The 22056-nt window shown below is 40.1% G+C and overlaps 2 protein-coding genes across 2 annotated transcripts; both read left to right on the forward strand.

Moving 5' to 3' along the window:
- Window positions 1-264: 264 nt before the first annotated feature.
- On the forward strand, window positions 265-14368 carry smarcd1 (SWI/SNF related BAF chromatin remodeling complex subunit D1). The gene is made up of 13 exons (XM_079341161.1): window positions 265-499; window positions 4500-4675; window positions 5616-5658; window positions 6229-6351; window positions 6774-6896; window positions 7081-7197; window positions 7718-7819; window positions 7982-8143; window positions 8738-8835; window positions 8990-9125; window positions 10957-11079; window positions 12469-12570; window positions 12883-14368. The coding sequence occupies exons 1-13, from the start codon at window positions 314-316 to the stop codon at window positions 12934-12936; spliced, it is 1545 nt and encodes a 514-aa protein (XP_079197287.1). The 5' UTR covers window positions 265-313; the 3' UTR covers window positions 12937-14368.
- A 2307-nt stretch (window positions 14369-16675) lies between these two features.
- Window positions 16676-21883, forward strand: gpd1b (glycerol-3-phosphate dehydrogenase 1b). The gene is made up of 8 exons (XM_079342693.1): window positions 16676-16810; window positions 18740-18917; window positions 19011-19151; window positions 19298-19436; window positions 19824-19936; window positions 20218-20454; window positions 20551-20657; window positions 21286-21883. The coding sequence occupies exons 1-8, from the start codon at window positions 16767-16769 to the stop codon at window positions 21380-21382; spliced, it is 1056 nt and encodes a 351-aa protein (XP_079198819.1). The 5' UTR covers window positions 16676-16766; the 3' UTR covers window positions 21383-21883.
- Window positions 21884-22056: the final 173 nt, after the last annotated feature.

The raw sequence follows: 22056 nt of genomic DNA on the forward strand, positions 1-22056 counted from the left end.
AAGGCAATTCACAGTGATTTACAGACATAAAAACAGATAAACATTAAAACAGAGCTTAAGGAAAGAATGCAACATCAAGTGTGTCAGACTAACAATGCTGATACTAATATAATACTAATTTCCTTTCTTTATATCTTAAATTATGACTGTCAACAACAGACTGTAAAAAGAACAATCAAGGACTGGTCACAGTGGTGTGCACTACCGTCCGCATACAGCAGGGGTCGCTGAGGCTCGTAAACGCCGCCCAAACCTCTGTTCTTGCTCTCGCGATAGATCCGTGCCTCCACCGGCGGCGACACTCACAGAGGAGATGGCGGCTAGAGGGGGGTTTCAGTCGGCACCGACTGCTGGTGGTGGCGGAGCAATGGGACCAGGACCTCCGGTACCGGGCGCAGGACCAGGCATGGGCCCCGGGACTCCTTCTGGAAGGATGGGACCGTCGTCGGCGGCGCAGAACCACATGTATCGCTCCCCGATGCCCGGGCCTGGCTACCCGGTGAGATATCTCTCCATCTTTGCTGCTGACGCGTTAGCCGCGAGAACAAAGCCTCTCATCGCTGCTTTGTCACAGGCAGCCAAGCGTTTCTTAACGGCTACCGGTGCGGGCCCCGACTCACTGTCGCCGGCAGCCTCGTCGTAAAGACCCGACTAGGTTTAAAACAGTCAGACTGTTCACTTTGAGTTTCTAACAGAGTTTGTTTTCTGTTTGAATCAGCACACACTCCCGCCAGCTAACATGAAGCTAAGCTAGTTTGTCACGGTAGCCAATTAGCTTAGCCTGCTAACGTTGCTATCTCTGTTTCACTTAAACTTGCTTACTCAAGAACATGAGGTCTGCTTACAATAACTTTCTTGAGTTTGCTTTATTTAGTTGTATCGTGCTTCGTACTTGAAAAGTTGAAGCTTTAGTCGAGCTGAGAAGTTGGATCTACAGTGCAGCTAAGCTATCAAAGCTGGTCCACATTTAAATGAGTAGACTTATGCAATGAAACTGCATTAAATATAAATATGAACACAGTGTACCACTTTTAAACCAAACACACACTTAGAAACAATCACAGGTGAGGTAAGACCACAGACTGTGGTAAGACAAATACTCTCACCCACAGTGAACTTACAGTGATGTTTATTGGAGACAAGTTTATGTTCACAACTTGAGAGAAATCTGTCTGGATACTGAAATGTATCACAAAATCAAAACATGTGGACATTTGGTTATCTCACAAAGATTTTTCTTTCTTTTTTTTTTTTCTTTTTTTAAATAGTCAACACTTGGTCAAGTTATGTAAAACATTGCACCTTATAAAACATACATCAATCTTCATTTAGTCTTTGTTATTAGTGAGAAACTTTCTATTGAAATACAAACTAATCTCTAAGAGGTTTTTTACTCTTAGACTGCATACGATAAAACTTTGAACCTCCTCAAAAGTTATCCTGGTTCTTTAATCGGGTAGAGGATAAGGGAAAATGTGTAAAAATTGAATTGAATTGAACATTATGTACAATCGTAGTATAAAGTAACTTTTACATCTTTAAAACAGGAAACGTATGCATTTCCTTCAGCAGTCTGTGCAAGAGATTTTATTCAAATGAAGAAAAGCATCTGGTTGTTCCACGGTTAATGTATAAACTTTATGTACAGCGCACAGAGTAGGTCAAAGTATTTCTCAACAAAGAAATGATGATTCTTGGATAGCCGATGCGTGTTCATTGTATATTAACACACCATATAAAGGCTGGTTACACAACGTGTGTTTTTGGTCAAATGGAGACGAGAGCATGCTAACCCTAACCCTAACCCTAACCACCAGTCCTGAAATAACTCATTGAAATGTTAAATAACAAAATCTTTGCTGGATTTTTTTTTTTTTTTACGTTTATGGTATCAGGCAGTGTGTGTGGGGTGGATGCACCAATAAATAATGAAAGCTTCAGCTTTTTAATCATTCGCCTGTCTTACACATCATTGCTGATGTAGTTCACGTCATTTTCTTTACTGAGTTCGACAGATTTTCTTCCAACTTTGACATTGAAAAGTCAAAACTAACAATACTTGAGTTATTTATTTAATGACGTGTTCCAAATGAAACTATCTTTAATTTATTTATTTGCGGTCGCTTAAAAAACAAATAACTAGCAGATCTCTAACCAGAGAGAAGGAGCTGAGTGAGCCAGAAAGTCATAAGACTGTTAGTAAGACTAAAACAGGGATTTAGAAATGTTAATCTGAGTATTTCAAGGTGATCATATTCTAAAGCACACATAAACACACTGACGCATCAGCACTATCCTGCAGGACGATGCCAGGTTTGGATGGCTGCAGCAGATTCTACATCTTGGGGCCTTTCTGTTCAGTGAATCGCTCAATCCAACCATATGTTAAAAAAGCTGCAGAGGAGGGGAGAGAATCAGAGACGACAGGAGTGTAACAGGTTACTATTTGAACCTGAGTTTTAACTCACTGTCTGTACGTTAAGAGCTACACGGCACACGCCACTGGCTTAAGTCGAACAACTGACCACAGCGAAATGAGAGTGTAGACAACAAGAAACAGATACTACCAACTGTAAATGATAACAAGCATACGGTAAAAGCAGTCTTGATGCAAAAACCTGTAATCATTTATCCAGCTACCCGCCCGCTACGAAGGAAGCGGCCATGAAATATGCCCTGCTCTCTCTCTCTCTCTTTCTCTCTCTCAGGGGCTTTACAGTGTAGATGTGTGTTCAATGACTTTTGCTTTGCCACCGCTCGATACGCAGGCCGGTGTTTTTCCAATTGAGCTTTTCATTACCCGTGTAATATTGAAGAGTACAATTCCACATTTAATTGAAAACTTAAAGAGTCTGTTTATCATATTTTATGTCGAGTGTTTTGTCCCCCGTGTTAGGAGTTTTTTTTTTTTTTTTTAAGACTTGTTTGCACCATCGACATGTAGAGTGCTCTTAAACACAGATCAGTTGTTACTGTTATCCCTACAAACATAGTGAGGATTTTTAAGCAACTTATAATCCTCTCATCTGCAGTTGAGTGTTATTTGAATAAGCTCCTGAGTGCGTCTAAAATTAATGTGCTGTTTCTCTGGATGGCACTTTTGTATATTAGACCCTGAAAATCAGGAGGAGTTCTTCATCACAAGTTGTATTGCTTGCTGCTTAGCTACTGGCGACCTGAAGCATAGTTGAGTGAAAGGATGTTACATCTGTTCTCTCTTCGGCGTCCTTGAGGCTTTTCACTCACGCAAGCTGCCTTTCACAACATAGTCAAAGAGGCTTCATACTCTGAATACTGCAGAACTCTGATTGTTCCCAGGGAAGCCAAGGTTGTACCGATGTATAGCGCAAAGAGCTCTTAATGATCAACATGCAGCGGCTTACTGCCCACACTGCAGCGTGTGGAAAAGGCAGAGTGCATTCATCTCGCTTGTATTGTTGTCACTCCAGCCCCCCTCAGCTGCAGGCAGAGGAGGGAGCATGCTTTGCTGTTAGCTCCCAGTTGTTGGACCGACTGCCGAAAGGGAAAGCAGCAATCAATAATTAGATATCCGCTGATTCGAACCTGCTCTCATGCATTTAGACACAAGGAGTCGCCTGTTTGAGTTCTTAGCACACGGCTTGGTAAGTTTAAGGTACAACTTGTTTTGTGTGAACGTATTAAAAGGTGTCTGTGTTGAAATCTTTGCACGGCACGATATTATTGAAAGAACAGTGCCTTAACAAGTATGTTTTATTTAAATAACAGGCAATATGTTGTTGGTTTTTTTTCCCTGTGAACCGTTCATGCGTGCTACAGGCTGTCAGCTCTGCTGTTTGTGTTTGTTATACTTAGAAAACTAAACACTGATTAAGGCTAAATGAGCTGATTTAGATGTAATTGGTAACACCGATATTTTGGTTTTTATATTGCTGTTGACCTTTCCACACAAATGTGTGGTTGAAGTTATTTCTTCATCAAAACGCAGCCATGGCATTTTCTAATGTTCATTTAGAATAAAGAAAAAGGTGGGTGCTCACTTTTATCTGCTTTATCCTCAAAAGTTTAGTGTAAAAAAAAAAACCTCAGACGTTACACTTTGAGCATCTTTAGGGTTTAACAAATCACTGATCTACAGAATGATATAATAGAAACTCATATTAATTACTTTCCTGATTTGAAGCTATTTTGTCTGTAACAAATGTAAACATTGATTGAGCTGCTGTTCGGTCAATTAAATGCCAAAAAGAAGAATGCTTATTAGTTTCCGTGAATTTATGGATTTCTAAATCCATAAACTTTCTTTATTGTACATGATGAGAGTAAAGAAGCAGATCATGACCTTTAAGAAGCTGGAACCAGCCAGTGTTTGACATTTTGTCTTGAAAATTAGAAAGATTATAGTGTGCAAATAATTACCTTTCATTAACTTTTCAAGCGAACATTGCCACCATAGTTCAAATGAAAGTTTACTGCAGATATATATATTTTTTAATATCTCTCTTTTCTTCTCGATGCAGAGACCGGGCATGCCTCCGTCCAGCCGTATGACACCTCAGGGGCCAGCCATGGGCCCCCCAGGGTATGGCAACAGTCCAGTGTCTCGCCCTGTGATGCCTGGCGTGATGGACCCGTCTCGCAAGAGACCCGCCCCCAACCAGATTCAGCAGGTGCAGCAGCAGAACCGCAACCAGCAGTAAGTCGCCACTTTGATTTCAGCTGCGGTATTTCACCTCAAACAGAAGATCAGCATTCAAGCTAAAGCTGAACAATGTTCTGCATGTGTGCATTCAAAGGTCTCCATCGATTCTTTCACCATGCAGCATATTGAAACATGAACATCCACTGCTAAAAGACAGAAAGGATCACAATTAAAGGGCTACAGTGTTTTACATAAACAAGCTCGGCACTCTCAGGCTCCATCAGTTTACAGATAGATGCCTGAGCCAAAGTCCATGTTGTGTCACCACTTGGATCCAGTCAGATGAAGCTCAAACACTACTTTTTTTAAATCAGTAGTATCATGTTGTTAATAAAGTTATTAAACATGAAGAACTACAGACGGATAGAACAACAGATTAGTTTAATGTTCTTGCAGTGAAGACTTTTACATTCCCCCCAATGAAACCTCTGCCACCTTTTACCGTACCAGCCTGTAAACATGTTAATTTCTACCGCCTTTATTTAATGAACCCTGTATGGAACATTCCGGTTGTCTTTAGAGGCGGATTCAGGCAGACACTCGAGGAACTGATGGTTTTTTTGCCGCTTCTCTCGGTCCGGTGTCACACATCGAAGGTCTTTCACTCTTGATGTTTGAGCTTTAAGTTAAAAAGTTTTGTAATGAAATCTTGAACTTACCAGAACAATGATGTTCTGCACACATTCATGACATTTAAAGTCTAAACAATGAATAGGTAAATTGACAGAGTGGTTTACATGTTATCAGATTGATGTGAAAGACTCATCAGCTCGTTCAAAGAGAAGGACTGATCGTGTTTGTTGATGAAAGACAGAAATGCATCAGTTTGTTTTCTAACAGGTCCTTGTTGTCGTTGGGACTCGACTTGTGTTATGTAAATGTTCCATTGCTCCGCTCTGACTTATCTTGTTTTTTCTTAATTTTTTTTTCACAGCACGAAGAAGAAGAAGATGGCTGATAAAATTCTACCTCAGAGGGTGAGTACGAACCCGACAACAGGAAATCCATTATTTCACACCTCGACTGCGTTGACGTGATTACCTTTGCTTGTCCACTTGCATTTTAATTCAGGTGGTTCCAAACAAAGCAGAACTAATCTGTATTTGAAGTGCACTGACTTTGAGCACTTCAGATTACCGGCTTGACATTTGAAGAAGTCTGTCTTGTGCCCAGAGCGGCGGTGTTCATACTGAATTGACATCAACCTCCCTTTCTCTTCATTTTTTCTTCAACTTGAACTTAAATCCATTTTTTGTCTGAGGATTTTAAAACACACCAAAACCTGCTGATACGTAATTGGTCAATAGAGCTCAGACTACAAGTATACTACAAACAGACAACAACACTTCCCATGCTGAAAATCCAGACCCCTAAATCCAGATCTACATCTTTATGTAGAATATTAAAACTGTGTGGTTTGTAATTCAGAGCACTTTGAAGGGATAAAGCTGTCACTGAAAATCACTACATGGAGATAACGGAGATTTGTTTCTCTAGTTGTATATGTTGGGATCCAGTCTAACCAGTACCTTTTTAATGTTTCCCAGATCAGGGAACTGGTCCCAGAGTCTCAGGCTTACATGGATCTGCTGGCTTTTGAAAGGAAGCTGGACCAGACCATCATGCGCAAGAGACTGGACATTCAGGAGGCTCTAAAGAGGCCTATCAAGGTGAGTTTCTCTCCAATCACTCAGACGCCGAGGTCATTTGGAAGCCATCGTCACCCTGGGGGGGCTCCGTAACTCTCTGAAAGTGGACGGCTCAGAGAAAAGTCACAGATGAATATATCAACTCTGCAATTTATCTTAAGAGAAATGAACTCCTGATGGTTGTTTCTGCAGACCAGTTAGATTTAGAAATGAATACCGACATTATTTAACGTCAGGTGACAGTCTCTTTCATGTTGGATATTTTACATCGCTTGAATCTTCTCGGTGTTTAAAAAGCGTAAATGTTGAAATTGATGGAATCATATAAACAGCTTGACTCTGTCACAGTGGAGCTCTATCTCATTTTCCCCTTCACTAAATCATCCAGTGAAGCAGAACTCCTCAGTCATTTCAAAGTTTCTTTCTAATCCTCCTTTTCCCAGCAAAAGAGAAAGCTTCGTATCTTCATATCGAACACCTTCAACCCGGCAAAGCCCGATGCCGAGGACGGAGAAGGGACGGTGGCATCGTGGGAACTGCGTGTCGAGGGCCGTCTGCTGGAAGATGTAAGCCTCGTCTCTAGATCTCTTCTGGATTTTTAATCTGGTTTCATGTTTGTGTCACACACTTAAAACATCACGTGTTTAGTTTCACTTCTGTGAGCTTCGCCTTCGAACAAGGACTATTTCCACTTTGAATTGAACGTTTCTTCAGTTTCATATTTCTTATAACGATAAAACTGCTTTCCAGACTGCTGTGTCCAAGTATGAAGCCACCAAACAGAAGAGGAAGTTCTCCTCTTTCTTTAAGTCTCTCGTGATTGAGTTGGACAAAGACCTGTACGGTCCAGATAATCACCTTGTGGAGGTAAGATGATCATTTGATGTGCTGCTGTATATGCTGCTGTTTAGCCAGTTGGCCCTTCCAGGATTACTTTTTTAAAAGTATAGATTTATTTCTTTGAGAGGAGACAACCAAGTCTTTTCATCGTTTATTTGAGGTCTTTTTTAGAGACTAAAACATCAGAGAGAGGGTTTTATTATTTTAAAATATTTTCCAGGTAATTGCTGGAATGGCCTTTATTTTATTTTGAATCAGTTCAAAACATTAAAACCAAAGAGAATCACTTACCGCCGATTGCCAAAGACAAATACAGATGAAGCTGTGAATTACAAAATACAACGCAAAAAGTGCCGAAATTCGAATTCTTCCAAACCTTTATTTGAAATCTGTCCTTTAAAATATGTGCTGGAGTTTCTTAATCTGACTTGTTAATTAAGATCAGTGTTTGTATTATGTAGTACAGGTACTTCCTTATTGCTCAGGTCAGATATAGACTGAGTCTGTGCATCATTAAATACTCTGCTTGTCCTTTGCTTCACTTCAGTGGCACAGAACTGCCACCACCCAGGAGACTGATGGCTTCCAAGTGAAGAGGCCTGGCGATGTGGGGGTCCGCTGCACCGTCCTGCTCATGCTCGACTACCAGGTAAATGTAAAATGTTAACTCTCAGTGGGGTGGTAATGCTGCTGGTAAGTGCTCTTCAAATAATTGCTCCGGTGTTGGGGAGGTCAGAAAAGGAACAAGTCAAATCTAAAAAGCAGTCTGAGCCACTTCTCATCTCCATCGTTCTTTGTGTCGACCAATCAGCCGCCTCAGTTCAAGCTGGACCCTCGGCTGGCTCGTATGCTGGGCATCCACACCCAGACCAGACCTGTCATCATTCAGGCCCTGTGGCAGTACGTCAAGACCCACAAACTCCAAGACCCTCATGAGCGCGAGTTCATCAACTGTGACAAATACCTGCAGCAGGTGAGTGAAATAGATACACATGTAACTGAAGTGATTCACCGTGTTACCTGATCAAGGACCAGCAGAACAATCCTCAACTATGCTGAGACTGTTACATGTCAGTGTGAGGACCAACGTCCACGTAGATGTCCTGGTTAAACCCTGATCTTGACCCTCGGTCCTCGTAAGGAGAGTAACTCACTGACTCGACTGACATCATGTGTCTTTTCTTCTTCTGTGCCAAGATAAACAAAGGATCGTCGAGTTTGTGAACATACATCGATTTACTGACTTACTGTCTCCCCACATAATCAATAACAGCAACGTCACAGCACATTTTTAAACAAAGCAAAGAGACGCACTTAGATTTATGCTTCAGATCAGTAACATGGAATATCTGCAGCATGATTACAGACTCCATGTCTTCACATAGACGCGTGCATACAGAGATCGACGGATCAGTTTTCCTTGTTGCCACATTTGAATTTAGATGAATCACTTGTACTTCCGTCTTCATGATTTTGCTCTGTGTCTTAGTCAGCATGCCATCTTTAAAAGCTTTCAATAAGACTGTAAATGTTTAAGGCTCAAAGTGTGTTTGTTGTTCTTCGTCAGATCTTTGAGACTCAGCGAATGAAGTTCTCTGAGATCCCGCAGCGCCTGCATGCTCTCCTGATGCCCCCCGAGCCAATCATCATCAACCACGTGATCAGGTAAACTCCTTATTAGGACGTTTGAGCTCCTTTTCGTGTAAACGATTTAAAAATATATATTTCTGATTATTAAAGAATATAAGATTTTTTCCCTGACCTAAGAATGTGGGTTGATGGTCACATTCCTCTAACTGATCGCACTGTGCTTTATCAGCGTGGACCCAAATGACCAAAAGAAGACTGCATGCTATGACATTGACGTGGAGGTGGACGACACACTGAAGACCCAGATGAACTCCTTCCTGCTCTCCACGGCCAGTCAGCAGGAAATTGCAGGACTGGACAACAAGGTACTTTTTGTGCTTTTTACCGAGGGTCCTTAAAAAGTCTGAATCTATATATTAAAACGTTAAGGTTGTAAAATGTCTCGAATCTTAATTTGTGCTTGTGAGAGTTTTATAAATCGGCACTTTGACTGAAACATGTCTGAAGCCTTTTTCAGATCTTCACTGTCAAGTTAGAATTATAGTTTTTATTTTGTGTGTTTGGAGATGCGGCTTCAGATAAAAGTACAGCGAATGGTTGGCAGAGAGAGAAACAGCGTTTAGAAGGAGATAAACTTCTGCAAGGGGAAATTCATCGACTGGAAAAATGCAAAAAAGCTTTTCAACTCGAGACGGGAAGAATCGAGGGGGTTGAGTCCCGAAGGAAACCTATGAAGCACTGCCATGGCTCCTCATGTTTCCTTGTTTGGGTCATAAATATCTTACATTAGATTTTTTTCAAATCTAGAAACCTGACTTTGTGTTTCTCCATAAAAATAGCTTCATCGAGCCAAACTGTTGAATAATTTGTATTAACAAATGTCACACAAAGATGGATTTTCTTCACTGTGGTTCACATTGATGAAGTCGTCACAACAAGCAGCCAGGTCTTTGTGTCTGTGTTCTTTTGTTGCCGCTGTGTAAAGATTGTTTTTGGTACGCTCGGCTGTAAAGAGCCGTTCTTGTTCAGGAAAGTCATTTCATTGAGTTACTGTTCACCTGCTGACGGCTATTTCTCTCTCTTCAGCTCTCAGCAGTCGCTGCCTCTGACTCGCTGCGTTTTGTTTAGATGTCAGTCAGCTTTTGTCGACCTCCTGCGTACAAACATCACCTTGACTGGGACGCCTGTAATCACGTTGATAAGAGGCGAAGGCGTCCTGCGGTGCAGACAAGTCAACAATGAAACAGAGTGTTTGTTTAGTGTTTATGGCACCACTCATTTGGTTGCTTCGTTTTGGGTTTTGTAACATTCACTGATGCACCGCCGGCTGCTGCTGGTGTGACAGAAGGGACGGTTTGTAACACAGGGCATGATGCTCATCACAGATGATGTTTAACAGCCACAAACAGAGCTCAATCTTCAGCCCAACAAACTGACCTGCAGTATTCCCATGATAGTTAGACAATGCAGCCCAAGAATAAAGTGTCACTTCAGTGTAAGGGGTCGATCGAGAACTTGTCCTGTATCCATCACGGTTAAGATAAATAATTTGAACCTCGACAGCCTGGAGGACATTTAAAGGATCCATCAGGGGTTAGTAAAGAATCCGAGCGATCAGTTGAGCATAACGGCCTCCTAATTAGTAAATTATTTATATATTTAATGAAATGTCTTTTTGCTTTGATTCATCACAGCTCTTTAGTTTTAAATAGAAAGAAACCTGATCGTACTTAACCTTCGTCTCATTGGCTAAAAGCTCAATAAACCAGTGAAGTATGGTTCATGAATTAGTCTACATTAAAATCAATATACCAAAAAGGAATGCCTGAAACGTCCTCTGTGGTGTCCGTAAAGATGAACAGAAGTCTGTGTTGGCTCGTACCCGCCTCAGTGCAGTTTGAATTTGCTTTCTTACTCATTTAACTATTTTCAAACAATTCTGCTTTTGTGTCTCCGTCAGACCTGTTAACAGTCTGCTCCCTTTGCTTTTGCTCTTAGCGTGGCATAAATATGTTCACAGACTGTAAGGTAGCACCATGGGGATCCACTCCTAAATAAAAGACAGAACGGTTCCAAAAAGTGCTGTGGGATTATTTCATAGCAGCACCCTTTCTGTCGTGAGAAATGACGAATCAGAGAAGAGCACCTCCTCATGCTGTACTTTCTGCTCCAACATCTCGTCTTCCTTCCTCTTAGATCCATGAAACCATTGAGACCATCAACCAGCTGAAGACTCAGAGAGAATTCATGTTGAGTTTTGCCAGAGATCCTCAGGGCTTTATCAACGACTGGCTCCAGTCCCAGTGCAGAGACCTCAAGGTGAGTTATCCATCAAGAACCTCGTGCTGAATCTTCAAGGAAGTCGACGCACTTTAATCTGTGGTCCAGTATCAGCACAGACTCCCTGGTGCCTCAGCATGGACACAAACAGAAATCTAACTCACAGCCCTGAGACGGTCTTTCTGCACCACACGTCCCTACATGCCGAGTGTTCGGGCCCTGTCAGCACAAAGTGCGAGTCAGAGGAAACGTTAAGATTGGGATAAATATGGTGTGATGGAAATAAATATACTGCCATTCAGTGTTAATGTTCGGAATTTGTATAGAAAGAAATCTCGTCTTGTCCTCCATAAAAGAGCAAGAAAGACCTGCAGTGAAAGTCAGATTTCAATGTTACATCTTACAAGCCTCGTACCATCGTTCTTTAGAGTTTCACTTCCTGTTCTTTTAACGTATTTTAATCCAACTTCTACAGGGTTTTTTTTTTCCCACATTGTGTTTGGAGAAAGTGCTCTTGTCGTTATGTATAAAAGATTTATCTTATGTTAATGTCTTTTGACTTAAAAAACTTTAAAACCAGCTTGAACCACAAACGTATCATGAAGGATTTTAATGAGAAACTTTGGACTGTCGACGAACACAACAGAAATAGATCAAAGCTGCATCACTTTTCCAAAGTGGATACAGCAAAGAAAACTCCTGCATTGATTAAGATAAATAAATCAGAGTATCTCTGAGGGACACTCTTCAGCCTGCTCTTGACTTTATTAATCTCTCTGGTCAGCTGCCCGATCAATCTGGAAACAAATGTCACAGTATAAGCATTAACGATCCCTCCGGCGTCACGAATATTGAGTCCGTTTGAAGCTGAGAAAATCCCCTCAGGTGATGTTTGGGGTTAATTTTTAGGCGACTTTGTTTCAGCGGTGGGTAGACGTGCTTTCATTAAACCAGCGTGGACATCATGCTCTAAGGCCACACAGAGCGGGTGCTGCTCACAGACGTGTATCACAGAGGGGCATCGACGGCGTGCTCTGTGAAACACGAGTCACACACTGGCTGACCAGCTGTCTCCACCTGCACAGTTCATTCTGATGAAGCGCTCCCACATGAAAAGAATTCAGTCCAAAGTTTGCTGCTGTGCCTCCGCAGGAACACTGAAGTCAGACTTATAAAATGTTTTTTCTACTATTCTAGTTATACGTACATCACTTTCTGTTTTTATATCTGTGACCAAGATGCTGCTGTTCAGGATAGCTGCCTGCTAAGTTTTGTTCCCTGATACAATGACAATAGAGCATCTCTCTCTCTCGATCTCTGGTCTGTTTGAGTCAGGCCCTTTGTCTCAGGTTTTTTATTTTTTTATTTGTGTATACAATGATTTATGGGCTTTTGATGTCTAAGCTTTGTGTCTTTCTCTGTTTTCAGACTATGACCGATGTGGTCGCAAACCCAGAAGAAGAGAGGAGAGCAGAGTTTTACTACCAGCCGTGGGCTCAGGAGGCCGTCTGTCGCTACTTTTACTCCAAGGTAATCACATTTCCCTTTCCTCTACTCATTCTTTATTACATCCTGTTTGTTTTGATGCGTGCAATGAACACAAACTGTGTTACCTCCAGAATGATTTCATTTCTTGTCATTGAAATCTGAAGAGAATGAATTCATCGTCGGAGTAGAAGACATTTACCTGCTCTGGTGTTTATTTACAGTCACAAGCATGGCAGGGGGACTCTGAGTGTTGTTTCATCTGTGACTGTGTCTTTAATCATTACATGTGATAAATAAACGTGATAGTCTGCATATCTTGAGTTGATTTAAATGTTGTGTGAAATGGTCTTTCAGGTCCAGCAGAGGCGACAGGAGCTGGAGCAGGCGCTCGGCATCAGGAACACCTAAACAAATGTAGTCCACAGACGACTGCTGAGGCCACTAATGTGTGTGCGTTTGTGGGATGTTCAAAGTGAATTCCTCGCAGAGTTTTCTGAAAGCTTAGACAGACAGATAGATACTAGACAGATTTACTGTTATATAGGATGTCTTTGTTTTTTTTTTTGTTTTTTTACCCTGCCGCTCCGTAACACTCACAGTTCGGTTGCCATTTCCAATCTTTTGTATGATTTATTGTTTGTTTTTTTGTCACAGCACAACTCCTTGTATTTTGTTGTGCATGTACTAAAGCCTCACCTGAAAGCATTCCTGTCATTTTGATATGTTTTGCCCAAACCAAAATGCAGAGTGAACATGGGCGAGCAGAGCGGACCTGGCAACTCTTAAATCAGCTGGAATTTGTTAATTCTGCCTCTGGCTTTTTGCTCTCCTTTTAGGAAAGTGAATAGATATTTTACACCCCTAATCCTCGCCAATATGGTCGGATACTGTTTAAATCATCAATCAGGATTTCTTTTGATTTTGTTTTTGCTGCACATTGGCTGTTAATGTGTCACTTTGTCTTAAGTTGTCATTGGTTTTATTGAGCCACAGTCTGAGAGAAGTTTGAAGCTCAATCATGGCAGAATCTGCATCCTGTTTTCAGAATGTGTGGCATCTAGTATGAAGATTTTTTTTCTTTCCTTATTTTATTCTCAATGATTGTTTCAAATATGTATTATATCAGTACTTGTCTTGTTAGCTAGTACAGATTATCATGGAAGTAGCTAGTATGAGTACCTCTAGTCTATATAGTTTTGTAAATACTGAGCATAAATAAACTGAAGATGGACGTGAAGTGAAACTGTATCTCTTATCCTGGCAGATGTTTTTCTTAACTCTTTTGTCTATGCTCAGATAGTTGAAGCAGTATTTATATTATAAGTCGGCCCTCATTGTTACAGCACAGGGATTTATCTCTGCGACAAAGAACGGCGCCAAAACATCTGAAGAAGCTGATCTGCAGGACAAAATGTATGCAGCATTCATGTGCCCTGCAAGCTGAGGAAAACTGACGTCTTCTCTTTTTAGTTTTGTGCATTTTAAATTCTGTGCAGAAAAGCCATAAACACTTGAAGGAACTGTCAAGGTCGCAGCTTTTTTGTACACTGGCTGAAGATCTGACACCTTCTTCATTTTACGGTTGTTTCCCTGTTCAAGTTAAAGACGAGAGTCCTGGCTGAAACTTTAGCGTGTGTGCATTTCATTCATTGAATCCAAGAAAACACTAATGTGGGTTTGGCAGGTACAAGATTTAAAAGACAAAGGGTGGGAATATTGGGGGGGGGGGGGGGGGGGGGGGTACTGTACTGTAGTATTATTTCAACTGCAGACTTTTTCATGGACCAAACCTATTTTTCTGTATGTTCTAATGTTAGAATAAAGCATATGTAAAATGTTAGTGTGTTTGGGAGTTTGTGTTCTTTTGTCTACATGTTTGGCTTTAATCATTGATTTTTTTTAAATGTGAAAACGCTGACATCAGGTAAAGGATGAGAGCTAATTTGCAAGAAGACATAAATGATAAATTGCGTAAACGCCAGTTTCATTAACATTCCTCGTACAGTCCAAGTACCACAAAGAGTAGACTAAAAGACTTATTAGGGTTAGAGCTGTCAAATTATAATGTGATCATGCGTTGCAGTTTTTATTGTATAATTACAGCTGCTGTATTAAGTGAGAGATGTGCTGAGGAAGAATTAAGCTGAATAGAGTGAAGCAGTAAACTTCTATCATTTGATTCATTAATGAGACTGAACTTTAATCAAAAACCACAGGAAGAAGAATGATGGCTGTTAAAATCTTTCTAGAACATGTAAGCAGGATCCAAACCTTTCTGAGTGTTTTAAGAGTTAAATCAAAGTAGATCACAATACCTTTATCAAGGAGTACTCCAGAATTAATGCAATTCTTTAATCCAAAATCATCATACCCAAACAACTCTTCTAGGATCACACTCTGCTACATGATGGAAGAATGTCATCGACTTCTATACACTCAAATTGAACCACAATGATTACTGTTTTAGACACCTATTTTAGAGATTTGTATTCTGTAGTACAGCATTTATTTGTGTTGGAACAAAAAAGGAATGGCAGTGAATCATGTTCTGTGCTGTGTGATGTCTCTAAGGACCGAGAGAGAGAGAGAGGAACCGGTCTTGAGGAGTGTCGTGGAAATTCTCTTTTGTGAGGTGGAGAGTTGCTAAATCTCGGAAGAACTTCAGACTTCGGCGCTTGAATCAGATCTCTTTAATGGCGCGCAGCGTGGAGAGGAGGCCGCAGTCTGCAGCGTTCTCTCTCGAACCTTCACATTTCAATTATGTGCAATACAGAGAGGAGGTTACCTTACCGTGACAAATGGTGATAAAACATTATCTTTACATTACAAAGATTCTTTGATGTAGGTGTATCCTGTCCTTCTGGAGACAATGACTCTGATGATAATGAAATGACATCTGTATTTACATTTTGTATGGTACTGCCTGAGAAAGAGGTTGCCCTCCTGTGGCCCTCCTGTGGCTCTCTGTTCTTTCAGACCAAATTTGGTGGCTCCAGGAAGTCTATGTAATTTCCCACAGGAGACATCCAGGAGAGGAGGACTAGAGCAGGATCTGGAAGATGTGGGAACACTCAAAGAAGGATTTGTGACTTATGTTATTATGAAAACACTAATGAACACAACAAACCATAAAGAAATGCAATGGAGAAACAAGTTTGAAAAAATATATATATTCGATCAACAAAAAGTAGAGATTCAGAAACAGATTAAGAGACAGATCACACTGGGGCAACTTGAATAAGTCAGTAATACAGATATGTTTCATCAAAGCACTTTAACGCTGATTAAAGTGAAGTGTATAATATACTTGCGACAGTGTGATATGAACAATTATGTGAATTGAAACTGTGCTGATAAACTGTGAACTTTTGGTAAATCAATTAGTGTTCTTAAAGAAGAGCTTGGGTTAACATTAAAGAATCTGAAGAGGTTTATTAGGGGTAATTACTTAGGAATGTGAAGGATAGCAATTTGTTATAGTGAGGTTATTGATAGGATCTAAGTCATGCGTAAAACAGATTACCCTTAGGATACACAGGAGGAGATAAATAAGTCATCCCCACAGTGAATTGTAACCTTTGAGGTCATATGTCCTGAGGAAACACGAGGAGGACATGATGTTGGAAAAGATGCTGACCTAAATGACATTAGTTGACCTGAACCTAAATAAAGATGTCACTGTTCTTCTGTTACCAGTCTCTTTCTTTGTTCGAGAGGGATCACAATTGGCTGGTGACTCTCCCAGGTACCATTTCTCACCTGGATTGATGCTGTTTCTTGTCTTTGTAAATAAACTTATTATTATACAAGAAAGTCAGTGTCAGTGGCGATTTCTTCATCACCTACACATCATCATGAAAGACGGAGAAACTACAAAAGTGTTAACATACAACTGGATTCATCTAATTATTTCCACGAGGAGATTGTGTACAAAATAAAAGTACTTGTAAGTAATGAGTCATTGTTTGAGTAGTGACAAGGGTCATTTTTTTTTAGATACCCTACACATTTATAATGACTTACAGGAGCTTATTTTCCATCACAGTGGCGAAAATGGTTTTCCATACATGTGATAATGAGTGTGCCCTAAGAGTGAGAGTTTGTCCCTGAGAGACTGTGGAGCAGACCAACCAGCAGCAGAGGGTGTGTCAGCTGCGTGTCCAGTATAAGTACCTTCACTCCCGGCTTCGCTCCGTGGTGTCACCCGGTAGCAGCTCCGCCCTACGGCCGAACATACGATGGCAGCACCGAAGAAAGTCTGCGTGGTTGGCTCTGGTAACTGGTGAGTTTGTATACTTTAAAGTTTGAATCAGCTTTATTGCTACTTTTTATGCACACGCTTCAAGCATTACATGAGAAAAGGGTGTCAGTGCGCAGTTTAGAGTCACCATATCATTTCTGTTCCCAGTGTTAGATTTCACTCACACTCACTCAAGGTTTTTTTGTTTGTTTGTTTTTTCTCAATGAATCCTGCCAAAAAAGTTTGAAAGCATAGAAAAATAAAAGCAACTTTAGCATCATTAACAGGTGATCAATAATTCAGAGTTAATCAGGGGGGTTGCAAGACTGAAGACCCACAGTCTGGTCTGACTGACCTTTGATGTGTGAGTGCACACATTTGTTTTTTTTTTAAGGCACAGCTCCTGTCTTTTATTATCAGTTGTATGAACGCTGAGTCAGCCTTCAGGTGTTGATATCCCTCAGCCAGCATGACATTTATTTAAGGAGTGCAACCCGAAGTGTTCAGATATTTACTTGAGTTGAAGAAGTTAGACAACATACTTCAAACTGTTTGACTGATCTTTGGCAGTGTGACTACTGTTGTTTATTTTGATGTATTTAGCTGTAGGCTACTAAAGAAAAGATCAACTGTATACCGAGTTATACATCTTAGTGGCAGACTCTAACAATGTTTATTTTCAATATTTTAAAGTTGAAAATCGTTGGAAATTGTATGAAAATAAAAAATACATCATACAAGTATATAGTACTTGTACATTGATGCATATATCAGTTATGACTTGTATTTGATTTAATTAAGTCTAGATTTTTTTTGTACAGCATACATTACACTCATTTAAAAGTCATCATAGATACTTATAGTTATTCCATTTAAAATATGTAAACATTAAAATGCAAGGAATATTTACATGTGTATATCTCTTGTCTCTTAAAGTTTTTTTTTTTAAATGAAGCTCCTCTTTTGCTCTGACAATCTCTTCTGATGTTTCCTCTTGTCTGTGAAAGCATCTGAAGAACAACGTCAGTCATGTGGCCCTAAATGTCTAAAACAAGTCCAAGAGTCACAGGTCATTGTGACATCTGTTTACTGTCTTTAAATAAATCACTCTTTGGAAGTAGCCATGAAATTACTGAAAATAAACTTGTGTGTTTTGACTTTGTGTTTCCTGCTCAGAAATTGTGAAGTCTTTATCATGTTACACATGAGTAAAGTCGTAACCACAGTGTTAAAATTTGTAAAAGTCAATGTCCTTTGGAAATTACATACAAAAATAACAGAAGATTCAGCATCAGAATTTGAATTTTACTCATCATGCAGAGCGGCCCGTATTAGAACTTGATTACGTTGTTTTACTGGATTAAAATGACAATGGACTAAATATCGGTATGAACATTATAAAAAGGACTTTGAAAACTGCTAAATGTATTAAAATGTGTGTCATTGTGTTTGTTTTTAGGGATTCTTTTAGTGCCGATCATTATATTGAGTGACTTTTGCCATCGGCTGTATTTATTGCAGATACATACGGATATTACTAGATTTATTCACCAGTTGAAAATCATTTAAATTGAGTATTATTGTGTTATGCTAGAAGTTCATTTTCACCAGCTATTGTGCTGTATGGATTACAATGAGCATCTTCACTCTAAAGAGTGTCAGGTCATGATTCATGTACATGCACAGATACTTTACAGTTACATGATTATCTTCTTCTACTTTCCAGTTATGTGACTATCTTCTCTCTCTTATACAGTATATCTTTTCCACAAGTGTTAGATGACTGTGTGTCTATCTCTACTGATCAAACATAAATCTCAGAATATCAACATCAGACCAAAAAGCTCCATATCAGATTGGTCTCTATTGACCAAATGTAGTGGATGTAAGACATTTCTCTGTGAGATATAGAGGCGGCAGTTGAAACGAACACTGTCACTGATGATCATTGTGTGTCTATTGTCTCCGAAGGGGCTCTGCCATTGCTAAGATTGTGGGCGCCAACGCAGCCAAGTACGACCAGTTTGACACCACTGTGAACATGTGGGTGTTTGAAGAGATGATTAACGGCCGCAAACTCACAGATATCATCAACACAGACCATGAAAATGTGAAATATCTGCCCGGACACAAGCTGCCCCCCAACGTGGTGAGCATGGAATAACTATAAGAGATATTTAACACCATTTTTTTGGTCAAAGTTCAATGTTTTCATTTGATTTACTTGTTTTTTTTCCACCAGTTGGCTGTTCCAGACTTGGCTGAGTCTGTGAAAGGAGCAGACATCTTGATCTTTGTGGTCCCACATCAGTTCATTGTTAGAATTTGTGACACCATTAAAGACCACATCAAAAAGGATGTTGTAGGAATGTCTCTTATCAAGGTGACCTTTTTCTCACCCGAACATTTCAATTCATACAGTACAGTAGTGGAACAGAAGGTTCCCATTTCAATGCATGTACAACTGGGATGGATACTCTCATGATTCACAGTGTCTCTGCTCATTTTGTGTTCTACTGTCTGCTGTAGGGTGTGGATGGAGGTCCAGAGGGCTTAAAGCTGATCTCAGAGGTCATCATAGAGAAGCTGGGTATTGCCATGACAGTTCTCATGGGAGCAAACATCGCCAACGAGGTGGCTGACGAGAAGTTCTGTGAAACAACCATCGGTATGGAGGATAACTGAATATTTTTTCGAATACATTGGTGATACTTAGCAAGAGTAATGTGAAGGATTTTTTTTCTTTTTAAGTTATAGTCTTTCCAAAGACTTTCTTTTATAGTCAAGCAGCCTTCTCCATTGCTTTCTTCATTGTGGTGACCTCTGTTCCTCTGGTGTTCTGTGTAAATCCCCATAAACACCATAAAATTTCTTCTCTATTTTTTTTACTGTAATGGGAATCAAATCCCCAGTGTCAAACAAACAAAACATCCTGGAGTTTAAACATTATTATTTATAAGTGAATATGCACATTTATTGTTTCATAAAATATACATCCCACAAGTGCTGCCAGACGATGTGCAGAAATGTTTTGATTTGTCATTTTTGGACGCAGGGTGCAAAGACAAAGTTCACGGGCCCATCCTGAAGATGCTGATGCAGACCACTAATTTCCGTGTGACTGTGGTCGAGGAGTCTGATGTTGTGGAGATCTGTGGGGCGCTCAAGGTCAGCTTCTTTAAAAGCACATTAACATTTTCACAGTTAATGTTTTTACAACCATCTAAGAACAGGCAGACCATTCAGCATTGTAGCTCTAAAAATGTGCCCAAAAGAATCGACCTCTAAAAGCTAATTGCATGTTTGATAATTTGAGAGATAACAAGAAAATATGGAAAACTGTGTCTGTAAAACAGAGATTATGTTTTTTTGTTCTTAATAAAACTGTGCCAGTGTGCACACTGACATTTAAAAAGTGCAGCACAATAACTTCATCATGGTGTTTGTAGAACATTGTTGCAGTCGGAGCAGGTTTCTGTGACGGCCTGGGATTTGGCGACAACACGAAGGCAGCAGTGATCCGCCTCGGCCTGATGGAGATGATCGCCTTCGCCAAGGTCTTCTGCACGCAATGCCCCGTCTCCCCCGTCACCTTCCTGGAGAGCTGCGGCATCGCTGACCTCATCACAACCTGCTACGGGGGACGCAACCGCAAGATCGGAGAAGCTTTCGCCAAAACAGGCAAAGTAAGAGAAACTGCTTTTAGTCACTCTTTGAATGGCCATATGATTCCTTTTTATAGTTAATTGTTACACTGTGAAATCAAATGTCTCTGTGTTTAGACCATCGAGGAGTTAGAAAATGAAATGCTAAATGGACAGAAGCTTCAAGGTCCAGCAACTGCATCTGAAGTCCACGTAATCTTAAAGCAGAAAAACATGGCGGAAAAGTAAGTTTGTCTGATTCAAAGAGAGAAACTTCATTAAAATATGTCTTGTAATTTATTACTGATATTCTTTATAATGACTTTGTTTGAATATTTTTTGACTGCTTATTTAATTCAAGACAAGAAATTATTTAAAAAAAAAAATTGAAATATTTTAGAAAACGAAAAACAAATTAGAATTTTTGTATTTTGTTTGTAAGTCTTACTGTATGTGCTGGATTACGTGTTAGCCATGTGCAACAACTCCCTGGTGTCTTGTTATCTCTGTGAGGTTGCCAGGAAACACTGGAGGGAAGCTTACAGAGCAACAGCTTGCTGCTCTTTTAGGTAGAGATTGCACAAACAATATATTTACTGTATTTAAAAATGTGAGCTGAGAGGATCTCGTAGATGGATTTTTACATTGCTGTTTCGACAAAGCTACATGAGCTTTTCCCTTATGTAGTATTTAAGCCAAGCTCATCAGCTGCTAGCTATAGCTCCATATTTTAGTGGAACAGACAAAAGAGGGGTATCTATGTTTTCATATAACTCTCAGCAATGGCATGATTAAGTGTATTTCCTACAATGTCTGACCAATGCTTAATTAACCAATTAACTACATCCATGAATCCGTCTTTGGCCTCTACAGATTCCCTCTTTTCACTGCTGTGTATGAGATCTGCTTCAACGGTCACCCAGTCACAGAGTTCATCAACTGTTTGCAGAACCACCCGGAGCACATGTGAAAGGACCGACGAATGCGTGAAAGTCGGAAAAGGACTTTTACACTACTGTATAACCTCTGTGATTTGGGGGGGGGGGGGGGGGGTAGTATGGGAAGACTGTTTTTGACCTCGTCTGTTTGAACCTTGTCTGTTTGAACATCAAGCTGAATGTAAAAAGGAGCCAAGTCGCCCTCTAAACCTGAGCTGCTGTTACTAAAACAGAACTCCTGTTTTTTTTTTTTTTTACAGATAAGACACATACATGTGGAAACAAAAATGTTATCTAAATCTACCAAGTCTTAAATTTGAATGAATCTTACACAATACACAAACCGACCTGAATGTTACGAAATGTTACATCATTTCTTGGTTAAAAAAAAAAGTGCCTTAAGTTGCCTTTTCACTGACATGTATGCTTTCCAGTGTTAAACAATGCACAGTTTTTTTTCTTCTTTTGGAGTCTTCTTAAGCTGTAGCCAAAAAAGTCATCACATTTATTTTGGAATAAATTATTGAACTTTTTGACTTTTAGTTTACTTTTAATGTTTCTTTTTGACTTGATTGTGAAATCTGGCTGCATGAAACACTTGTGCACACTCTCTTGCCTCTCTGTAACATGACCTGAGCTCAGCCAGGCTGCCACTCTAAACTTTTCACCTTTACCATTTTCTACAGCGTCTACTTCAACCTTTCTG

Source organism: Symphodus melops (genome assembly GCF_947650265.1).
Source record: "Symphodus melops genome assembly, chromosome: 4".
In the NCBI taxonomy this organism is placed as follows: domain Eukaryota; kingdom Metazoa; phylum Chordata; class Actinopteri; order Labriformes; family Labridae; genus Symphodus; species Symphodus melops.